Source organism: Phascolarctos cinereus, unplaced genomic scaffold, assembly GCF_003287225.1.
Source record: "Phascolarctos cinereus isolate Bilbo 61053 unplaced genomic scaffold, phaCin_HiC Scaffold_5;HRSCAF=322, whole genome shotgun sequence".
NCBI classification, from domain to species: Eukaryota; Metazoa; Chordata; class Mammalia; order Diprotodontia; family Phascolarctidae; genus Phascolarctos; species Phascolarctos cinereus.
Window position 1 is genome coordinate 381,980,470 of NW_027555958.1, and position 11,554 is coordinate 381,992,023.

The following is an 11,554-nucleotide window of genomic DNA, read 5'->3' on the forward strand; positions in this document are numbered from 1 at the left end:
ACAGGATGAGGAAGGTGTGGTTAGTTGTTTGTATGAAAACAATCAAGAGGTCTTAGTGGATCATAAGCTCATGATGAATCACAGCAACTAAACAAAAGCTAGTACTCTCCTACGTTGTGTTTAGAGAGCCACTGGGACCAGTATTGGAGAGACGACGGTCCCACCGACCTCATGACTCTGGTTAGACCACGCTTGGAATCAGGTCCTTAATTTGGGGCATTACATTTTAGGAAGGATGCTGATGAGCTGGAGGGTATCCAGAGAAAGGCCACCAGGATGGTGAAGGGCCTCAAGCCTCTACCCTTGAGGATAAGCTAAAGGAGCAGGGGATGTTGACTTTGGAGAAGAGGAGACTTAGGAAAGACGTGATAAACATCTTCAGAATATGTGAAGGGCTATCACATGGAAGAATTAGATTTACCTGCTTGGCCCAGGAGGACAGAGTAATGAATACAAGTTGTAGAGAAATTTCTGCGCAAGACAAGGAACACCTTTCTAGCAAGAACAATCCCAAAGCAGAATGGACTTACTCTGGAGGGAGGGAGTTCCCCATTGCTGGACATGATCAGGCAGTGGCAGGATGGCTGCTTGTTGGAGATGTTGTGATGGGGGAAGTGTGGAAGGCAGTTCCTGCTCCAGTAGAGAGAGTAACTTACTAACAACTCAACTTAATGACATCTAACATTGAGATAGTCCTCTATGGTTTGGAAAGTGCTTGAGATATATTGTCCTATTAGATCCTCACAACAGCTCTGTAAAGTACGGGGTATTATCTGTCACCATTTTAAAGATGGAGAAACTGAGTCTGAGAGGGACCTGTCCAAAGTTATAAAGCTAGTGTTTTCTTTCACAACGTGAACAATATGAAAATATGTTTTGCAAGATTGCATATGTATAACTATATCAAGTTGTTCGCTGTTTCAAGGAAGGGGGAGGGGAGAAAGGGAAAAAGATAATTTGGAATGCAACATTTTTAAAAAAGAATGTTAAAAAAAAGGTTTTTTTCTTTGGAGGCAATTGGGGTTAAGTGACTTGCCCAAGGTCACATAGCTAGTCTGAGACTGGATTTGAACTTGGGTCCTCCTGACTCCAGGACCAGTGCTGTAGCCACTGTGCCACCTAGCTGTCCCTAAAAAATTGTTTTGACATGTAATTGGAAAAAATATTATTTAACAACAAAACAAAGTCACACAGCCACTAAGTATCTGAGGCAGTTTTTGAACTCAAGTCTTTCTGACTCCAAGTCTAGTGCTGCATCTACTATGCAACTTAGCTGCCTTCAAGATTCTGTGAAAGCCAGCTAGATGTGAGGCACGGCCATAACTTGTATCAGGACTGTATTTCTGAACCTCCTGGAGGAACTTTGGTTAGTAGCGCAGAATCATGGAACTGCATAATGTCAGAGATGGAAAGTGCTCTAGGGATCCGCTATGGTCCAATCCTTTTACAAGTCAGGAAACTGAGACCTATTGCACTGAAAGGCTTAATGCTTGGTCTTAAGAATCCTGGTTTCCTGACTCCAGGTCTGCTGATCTTCCTAGTATATTGCTCCAGCATAGTGGAGAAATTCCTAGTCTTTGGTCTACACCCAAGCTCCAGACATTGAGGGCATTTTGGAAAGCTTTCAGTGAAAATTGGAAGGCTTGGAGAAAATCCTTGCCCACTTTTTTTTAAAGCTCCCACCACTTTACTCTCTCATCATGTATACAACAGTCACGCTTCCAGCAGGGACATCCATTCCTTTGGCCAGGCACTGACCAAAGTAACTTCCCCTTCCCAGGTGGTTACAGCAGGGATGGCATTAAGGACACATGGTGACCTCTGACCTGCTGCTTACTGATTGGTGCCTGCCCCTGGCCAGTTCTGGCTGACTTCCTAGTTCCAATGGCATGGCTATTAAGCCACAAATGCAGCTGCCCAGTTTTCTACCAAAGTCACTGTCTTGTGGGGAGTGATTTGCATTTAGATGTCTCATGACACAGGGGTTAGAACAGAAGCATTGTGGGGGAGAAGGCTGGTGCAGGGCAGTGGATTGTGTTGCAAATATGAAGTGAAAATGATGCTGAGGTTTTGAATCTAGGTGAATGGAGAGGAAATATGTTGTAGCAGAAAGAGTACTGTCCTAGGAGTCCAGAAAACTGTGTGTTCATCCCAACTCTGCCATTAACTAGCTTTGTGACCTTGGCTAGGACAGTTGACTTCTCAGCACTTCAGCTTTCACTTCTGTAAAATGGGAGCATTGGTTTAGATGACTGTATGAGTCTTTCTTTTTTTGTTTTTAAAATCAATTTTATTTTTGAGTTTGCATTCTCTCCCTCCTACCATTCCCTCCACACCACGGAGAAAATAAGAAAAACAAAGCCCATTATAAACATGCATAGTCAAATAAAACAAATTCCCACATCGTCCATGTCAAAAACAAACAAACAAACACAAAACAACCTCAAATCTGCCCTCTGAGTCTATCACTTCTCTCTCTGGAGGTGGGTACAGGTTTCATCATGAGTCCTCTGAAATTGTGGTTTGTCGTTGCATTTATCAGAGTTATTAAGTCTTTCACAGTTGTCTGTCTTTAAAATAGGTTGTTATTGTGTAAATTGTTCTTCTGGTTCTGCTTACTTCACTTTGTATCAGTTCATGCAAGTCTTCCCAGGTTTCTCTGAAACCCTCTATGTGCCTTTCTAGCTCTAACTCTGTGATTCAAAGGCAGAGAGAATGGTTCCCATTCCTGGACTCAGGTAAAAGAAGGGAGGAAATGTTTGTCTGATAATATGCCTTTCCAGGTGACTCCTTAGCCAAAGTCACGTAGGCATTCACATCAGCTTCAGCATTCAACTAGGCACCTAGTGACCTGGCCTAACTCATTTGCTCATGGAGTGTCAGTTTCTTCATGTGAGAATGGGGTTAATAATAATTCACCTGTTTAACAAGGTGGTTGTAAGTGCTTTATAGATATTTAAAATGTCATATAAATTTGAAATTATTGTTCTCATCCTTGCCACCTGCAGGATCCCTGGTCACAGGCCCACCACCAACCCTAATGCATCCAAGTTTGCCCAGAAGATAGGAGGGTCTGACAGCTGCCCCCGATGTGGACAGGCAGTCTACGCTGCAGAAAAAGTGATTGGAGCTGGGAAGGTAAGCTGTCATCCTGGTATGGCCAGGCAACATGTGTTGGGGGGGGTAAAGAGAAGAGATCCTTTTGGAATAAGTTCCAAATGAGGTCGTTTAGCCAAATGTCATGCCTCCCTTCCAGAGCTGGGCTCCACAGCCTCCCTGAGGACAGCTCTGAACTTCTTGTAGTTCAGGTTTAATGCTCTGCCTGCTGGACCTCTTTTAAAGCTGTTTTCCAAGGAGCTTGAAACACTCATTACTACATGTTATTATTATTATTATTATTATTATTATATTTATTTTTAATTTTAGATTTGATCTAACATTATCTAGTATTAATTTATGGTATCCAGATATCCATCAATATCAAAATATTCAGATAATAATAATTAGATTTAATATTAGATATTATTATTATTGGATTATTATTGTTAGGCTTTTTAAAAATGTCTGCACATTGTCCATAGTTGCATAGACTTAGGCTTTCTCATTGCACATAAATGAAAACACACTGATAGAAAATCCTAGAGGAGGGAGAGGGTACCATAGAAATCACCTAATTCAACACCCTGAGGCCCAGGGAAGTCATCCCAGCTCTGGCCTTGCTCTACCCATGTGACCTTAGACTAATCACTTAACGGCCTTATGCCTTCCATTCCTAGTTTGGAAAATCAGAGAGTTGGAAAAAATGGTGCCATGGTGCCAAGGTCTCCTCAGGCTCAATATATAATTTATAACCCTATGAAGGCGACATGCCCAGGATCACATGGCCATAGAAGCAAGGTCTGAACTAGACCTGGATGTCCAGGCTATGTCCCTTACCATCACTCTACATCATGAATACAGACAAAAGGCAGTTGATAGAAATGTCAACTCATGTAGTTATTATCTTCAGGGTTTGAGTTAAGGTTGAATTAGTAATGGGGGTAGAGTTCACCAAGGAACATTTATTAAGTGCTTGCTGTGTGCCAGGAACTGTGTTAGGCACTCTTGTTACAAAGATAAAAATGAAACAGTCTCTGCCCTTGGCTGGGTGCAATGGTGGTAGTGGTGGTGGTGAGGGGGTGGGAAGCAAAGGGAATAGACCTTTAGTAAGTGCCCACTGTGTGCCAGGCACTGTATTTAGCACTTTACAAATATTATCTCATTTGATCCTCACCACAACCTGAGAGGGATATGCTATTATGATTCTCACTTTATAGTTGAGTAAACTGAGTGAGACAGAAGGTAAGTGACTAGTTTGTGGTCACACAGCTAAGCAGGTTCTCCTAACTCCAGGCCCAGAGTTTTTTCCACTGTGCTACCTAATTGCCTCAAGAAGCTTACATTCTATTGGAGGAGAAAACATGTATGTAAACAACTACATACAAAATAAGTCAGACAGTCACTCAATAAACATTTATTAATCACCTACTATGTGCTGGGCACTGTGTTAAGCACTGGGGATACAAAAAGAGACGAAAGGTGGTTTCTGCCCTCAAGGAGCAATGGGGGAGACAATAAGCAAACATATGTACAAACTAGCTACATATAGGATAAATAGGAAATAGTTAAGAGAGAGAAAGATGCTAGAATTAAGATGGGATTGGGAAAAGCTTCCTGTAGATGATGGGAAAGCAAAGTAATGGAAGGAGGGACTGGGAGGATCCTTGCAGAAGGTTGTGTTTCATGTTTAGCGAGAACGAGAAAAGTCATTACCTCTTTTTTTTGAGCTAGTGAGGGTAACCTGGAGAAGCAGGACATTTTTAGGAGCTGTAGAAATGTAGAAATGGGGAGAACTTGGTTGAATGGGCAGTAAGAAGGGGCAAGGGGATGGTGGTAATCCAGGATTAGACCCATTTGCACCCTGGGAGATATGAGATGGGAGCTTCTGCTCTTACTAAGTAATCTGAGGAGGTGAGAATGGAACTTGGGACTCCCTGATCTTAGCTCCATAAGTGGCCACACTGCTGCTCACCCAAGGTCATCTGGGGAAGAGCAAACTTGGTGGGCTCAGATATCCAGGAAACCAGAGATTGATTCATTCTCCTTACTTTTTCTGGAGTTGCAGCTAGCTCATTGTAGCTGAGGTGAGCAGCTCCCAACCTAACCTCATCCCCACTCCCATTTGCGTCACTGTTTTCCTCTTTTTCCCCAAACCCAGCAGCCTCTTGGCCCTGGAAAGGTACCATTCTGTTCCATCTGGACTGCCTTGTTTTGGTTTCCTCTTTATCTGTGGGAGCTGTCCGCGTATCAGCAACTCAGCCCATTAAATGATTTCTGAGGAGAACCAGCTGCTGAGAACTTGGCTATTTTGGGGCAGTTCCAAGCCAAATTTCGCAAATCTCAGTCTTCCTTTTTTCCATAAAGGGGCTTATAGCCATCCATGTTCACTTGCCATAAAGTCTGGATGGGAAACACTGATAACAACTGATGGTCCCATGGTGGTCCCACATTCCTAGGGAAACATCGGACCACCTTCTTTTCCTCTTATTCCTAAAAGCACTTTGAACAGTCTTCTCTTTTTTAATAATTTTTTTTATTTTTACTTTTCAACATTCACTTCCATAAGACTTCGAGTTCCAAATTTTCTTCCCATCTCTCCCCACCCCCACCCCAAGATAGCATGTAAATTTATATAAGCTCAACATATACAGTCATATTAAACCTATTTTCACATTAGTCATACTGTAAAGAATTAGAAGCAATCAAAAAAACTAGGAGAAAGAAGAGAGAGAGACAGAGAGACAGAGAGAGAGAGAGAGAGAGAGAGAGAGAGAGAGAGAGAGAGAGAGAGACAGAGAGACAGAGACAGAGAGATCACAAACAATATGTTTATGACCTTTGGATAAATGAGGAAGCTGGAGGAAACTTTCTTTAAAATTCCCAGGGCCTAATTAATTCAGGGAGAGCCCAAATACACAACCTTGATGGGGCTAGTCTGGACTATTCAGGTTTGGGAAGAATATAGAAATCTTGCCTGAGCATTAGGGTCGGAGGCATGGGTTTGTTCTGAAGCTGGGACTTCCAGACCAAACTGGCTTCACTGAATTGAATTTAATGAACTTGGTAAAGAATTTAGGTGGGCTGTCCAGAGAAAGAACTGCAGTCTGAATGCAGATGGAAGTATACTATTTTCACTTTCCTTATTTTTATGTGTTTTTTCCCTTTGTTCTGTTTCTTCTTTCACAACATGACTAATATGGAAATATGTTTTACATGATTGCACATATATAACCTATATCAAATTGCTTACTGTCTTAGGAAGGGAGAAAATTTGGAACTCAAAATTTTATATAAAGATGAATGTTAAAAATTATCTTTACATGTAATTGGAATTGGATGTCTCCCATACATAGTCACCATCTCTCTCTCTCTCTCTCTCTCTCTCTCTCTCTCTCTCTCTCTCTCTCTCTCTCTCTCTCCCCCCCCTTCCCCCTCTTCCTCTCTCTCTGTCTCTCTGTGTGTGGCTCTCCCTCTGTCTCTGTCTCCCTCTCCCTTCCCCCCACCTCCAACATGCAATATGAAGCATACTTTTCTTAGCTCTATTGGCAGTGTTGACTTCATTACTGTCTTAAAGTTCATTTAGCATAGTTACCCCTAGGGCCTGAGATGGGAGGATTCACACAGAATTGCTTACACACCCTTTTTCTTCCCTTCCCTTCCCAGTCCTGGCACAAGGCCTGCTTCCGGTGTGCCAAGTGTGGCAAAGGCCTGGAGTCCACTACCTTGGCAGACAAGGATGGAGAAATTTACTGCAAAGGTGAGTAGGCAGGTGATGGTGGGGCTGCTGAATATGACTTTAGGCCTACTCATGTGATAGATTAAGCCAATACTCATGACAGAAACATCAAATCTTAGGGCAGAAAAGTATTTCAGAGATCACCTAGTTTTATCTTCCACAAATCAAGACTTTGGGTCATAGAATATACTTGACTGAATCTATAAATTCTACTCCAGAAGTTTCAGTATATAGAATACCCTTGAATAAATAGGGGGTCAGGGGAACTTTGGAGCAAAATGGAGAAATTTAAGGCCAATTTTCATAACAAAAATATAATACATGAATGTATGAAAAAACTTTTATTAAGTACTTCCTCTGTGCCAGACACAATGTTAGGTGTTGGAGATACCAAAAATGAGACAGTCTCTGCCCTTGAGGAATTCAGTTCTACTGGGGGAGACAACGCATGTAGGGTAGTAGTGGACAGGGAAGGGAGACTTGGTCTGGGGAATCACAAAGATGGCTATTTCATCCATAGTGCAGTGAATTGACATGCCCTTCCCAAAAGCAAAAGTCTGATTTGATGACTATACCTAGAGTAATAAGTAGAATTGGGGTGGGATTGGGGTTAGAGGACAGTATGAGCATGGTTTGGGTAGATAATTGGATGGAATGGGATACATAGTGTGGTCTGGGATTGATGATATATAACTGATTAATCAAGTCTGTACTTACTCAAGACAGCTCAGCAGGGGGGTGGTGATGGAGTAGATTCACTTCCCCAGGGACTGGGACAACAGATTTTGAGGGTCTAGTCTAGTGCATAGGGTGCAGATCTGGGTGGGGAGAAATGGGGCAGCTACAGTGTCAGGGTAGTTGACAAGAAAATTTAATATTTAACGTTTTAGAGAACTTCTTGCTGGCATTTACATTTTCCTGAGCCCAGCATAGAGTAGGTATTTAATAAATGGAGATTGATTGGTTGATAGTGAATTAAGTATTGGACTTGGAGACAAAGAATTGAATTCCATTCTTGTGATATATGACCTTGGAAAGCCATTTGGTCTCTCCCATTTACCCTCAGTTTTCTCATCTGTAAAATGGAGATAATAATAGTACTGACCTCACAGCGTTGAAATAACACATGTCCAATGCTTTGCAAGCTTGAAAGTGCTATGTAAAAGGGAGTTTGGTATTATCTCAAAGAGCACTTTCAAACACGGTTTGGGAAAAACCAAACCTAATCCAATCATTATAGGCATGAGGAAAGTGAGACATAGAAAGAGAAGGTGATTTTCCCAGAGTCACCCAGCTAGACAGTAGGAGAGTTGGGACGGGAGCCTCATAGGAGACAATGGACTGTGGGGGCAGAAAGTATGGTAATCTTGGTACCTAAGCCTGCCCTCTTCATGCTACCACCTGTCTGGCCTTTGTGGCAAATGGAAATCTAACCATTTGTTTCCTTTGCAGGGTGTTATGCCAAAAACTTTGGGCCCAAAGGATTCGGTTTTGGCCAGGGAGCTGGGGCCTTGGTCCATTCTGAGTGAAGCTGTTGATGGTGTTCCCATTTCCCCTGCTCACCTCTGGTGCCTCCCCAGTGCCAGCCCCAGCCCTAGTCTATGTAGACCAGGCTAGATAGGGGAGCTACATGCTTATTTTCTATTTCTTTCGTGTCCACTTCTCTCTCTTGCTCTCTTCTGCCACTTCTTACCAGCTTCTCTAACCACAGATTTTGGCTTTGTGTTGGGTGGGTTTCTGCCTGGGATACTGGGCTCCTAGGGCCCATCTTCTCACTCCCCCTATCCAGCTGACACAGTTTCCAGTGGGAACATTCTAAAGGGCTACTAGTATTAACACTTTTACAGGGAGTGATCTTGCACCCTCTCCCTTCACTCTCCAGAATTTTTGTCTTTCAGCCTCTCACTCTACCCTGCTGACTGAGTACATTGGCTGAAGGACCAGAAGGAATTTCATGGGTCCCAGAAAGCTGTGCCAGCCAGGAGAGAGTGGGAAGGGAAGACAAAGGGAAGGAAGGGGACAAAAAAGAAATATGAAAAGTCTTCCTCGGGTTTGGCGTGTGTATGTAGTGGGAGGGGGAAGGTGAGAGGGGTAAAGAGAAGGGTATAACTTTTCAGAAGGCCGCTTGGGTTAGTTCCACTCCCAGATGCCTTCAGACAAGGGGATGGTGGAAGCTTTCACAGGACAGAACCTTGCAGTGAGGCATTCCCACCAAGTGTTGGAATGGGTAGCACTCCTGCTCACCTGGGCACACTTAAAACACTATTTGACTATGCATATTCAAACAGAATGTTTGGCCTTGGGGACCAACACTGAGCGGAATGGCCAGTGCTGTTTGCATGAGGCCTAGTGTTCTTGCCCACAGCCTGTACCATGCTCAGGTCACTCCTGTTACAGGTGCAGGAAACATCCCCTGCCAGCTACAAACCTAGAGCGTCAGGATCAGGTCCAGATCGCTCCTCCTCCATCTTGAGCTCCCTCAAAAGACAGGGTTGTTTTTGGAATCCCCTGGGGGTCTATGTCACTGCTTTGATGGCATAGGAAGTTCTGGATCAAACCAGACTCCTGAACATTGATTGGCAACCCAAACCTCGGGGAACTCAAAACCAGCTCTTCTCCTAGGGAATCTTGAGGCTCTAGATTTTGGTGGTCAGCCCAGAGATCCTAATCCTTCCCCGACTCCTCCCGAGGGGCGCTTCAATCTAGTCTCCACTCTGTAGAACTTCGCCACATTTGTAAGGGGAAGATTTTCAGGTAGCTTAGAGATTCTAAACTACTCATTAGGTATCTTCCTCCCCACCCCCCCCACCTCCAAATCATCTTCCATTGATCTCTTTCCAGGCTTTCCCTATCGTACTCATATTTCCCCACCACCACCACTACTCTTTCCTTCCTTCCCTCCATCCCTCCATCCCTCCTCTCTCTGGGTCTCTTCCTTGCCCAAACCATCCCTATCATTGCTAGACCCTGAGGAAAAGAGCAGAAGGTGCAGTTCTTGGGAAGGTGTGAGGCTGGGTCATGCCCAGAGGAACAGGAGGTCTTGGAAGGATCCCACTGATTATGACAGAACCATAGGATGGGCTTGGACAAATTTATTGTGAAGGATACATCTACGATACCTGTTATTGGGAAGGGCAAAGTATTTAAGCTTATTTCTTATTTAGTCAATAAAGCTGTTTAAAAAAAAAAAGAATCCTGGTATCCAGAGTCCTGAGAAAATGGCAACACTGTCAATCCTCTGGGAACTGAAGGAAACTTGGATGGGGTCATAAAAAGGTACCTAAGGAGCCAGGAAGAACATTAAGCTTTGCATACTAAACTTTTTGTCTTCATCCCTTTGCTGACTCCTTTGTATCAGGAGTTCTGGAAATCACCAAGTTAAAGCTGGCTGAGCAAGATGATAAGGGACTCAAGACAATGCCATATGAGAGCTAGACAAAGGAAATGGCGATGTTTGCATGGATGCACAATGTGATAGCCGTCTTCAAGGGTTATTGTGCATCACTCTCATTCAGGTCACTAGGTGACCCCTGTCATCCCTTCCAGCTCGGTCCACAGCTTTTGGGCCCTCCATTCAAAACCTCATCACCACCTGAAGTGACCCATCTGGAGATCCCAGACTTGGGGATAACCAACTGGGAATTGCTGATGTTCTGACATTTGAGCTGTGATCTCAGCTATGAGGGTGACCAGCCAGATTTGTAGGTTGGTTCCAGAAGCTTCTGGCCTGGGAAGCCCCATAAGTGAGAGGAAAACCCAATCAAAGTCATCACCAAGTCAAAACTAGAAAGCATACTTCCCTAGAGGGCAGGGAGGGGTGATGGGGTTTGGGGAGGGGGAGGCTGGGGACCTGAGTATTCTGACATGCAAGAATTTCCGTTCTTGATTTTTGTAAAATGTTGATCATAGGGAGCCAGGAGGTTTCCATGGCCAGATAAGCCCCTGCATGGTCTTACCTGAAGCTTTCTTTCCTCCTCTGTCACACAGGCCCATGTCCCCCCAACTCCTTCCATTGCCAATGCCTACTCTATTAGCTTGACCTCCAGTGCACTTTGAATCCCTCAGTTTCTCTTGACCTTCCCCTTATTTAATCAAGGCAGGGTTTGTGGATTCTCCTTTCCCCAATTGCCACTAGGCAAAAGAGCTTTATTAACATCTAAGGGGAAAAGGTCAAATATCATATTGGTTTGAACACAGAAAACACCTGTTTTCCAAATCTTGATTGTATAAACCCTGAATGTGGAATGACAAAGAAAAATAATAAAAATAAAGAGTGGCAATGGTAAAAATAAATAAAACATCTTTGTTTGAATCAAATGAATTGGCTTAGTTTCATGCCTTTGTTGTGAGGGGCTGTTCTCTTGTTGGGATGGGGGAAATCATTGTAAAGTACTAGTGTTTTTTTAAAGTATAAATAAAAAATTGAAAATGGAAAGAAATGTAAAAATAAAGTTCCTACAAATATGCTTCCATATCATAATCTTAAATTTATTCTCTGTCAGTTCCTATATATATTTATTTTTACTTTCAAAGAGATTTCATTTTAGGAGTGCAAGTTATATTCAGATTAATAAGGTGAAAGGAAGCAATGTGGTCCAATGGTAAGAACACTGGACTTGGAATTAGAGGATATGAGCAAGAATCCTGGCTCTGCCACTGATTACCTGTGTGACCTTGGGCAAGTCACTTAACTTTTTTCTGCCTCAGTTTCCTCATCTG

General features: G+C 43.2%; 1 protein-coding gene across 1 annotated transcript in view; it reads left to right on the forward strand.

Annotated features, from left to right (window-relative positions):
* Positions 1-11,152, forward strand: part of CSRP1 (cysteine and glycine rich protein 1) — a 35,659-nt gene extending 24,507 nt beyond the window's left edge. Inside the window, exons 4-6 of the mRNA XM_021002951.2 lie at positions 3,009-3,138; positions 6,763-6,856; positions 8,288-11,152. Coding sequence (XP_020858610.1) covers positions 3,009-3,138; positions 6,763-6,856; positions 8,288-8,364 — 301 coding nt within the window. The 3' untranslated portion in view covers positions 8,365-11,152. The remainder of the gene's footprint in view (positions 1-3,008; positions 3,139-6,762; positions 6,857-8,287) is intronic.
* The last annotated feature ends 402 nt before the right edge of the window (positions 11,153-11,554 follow it).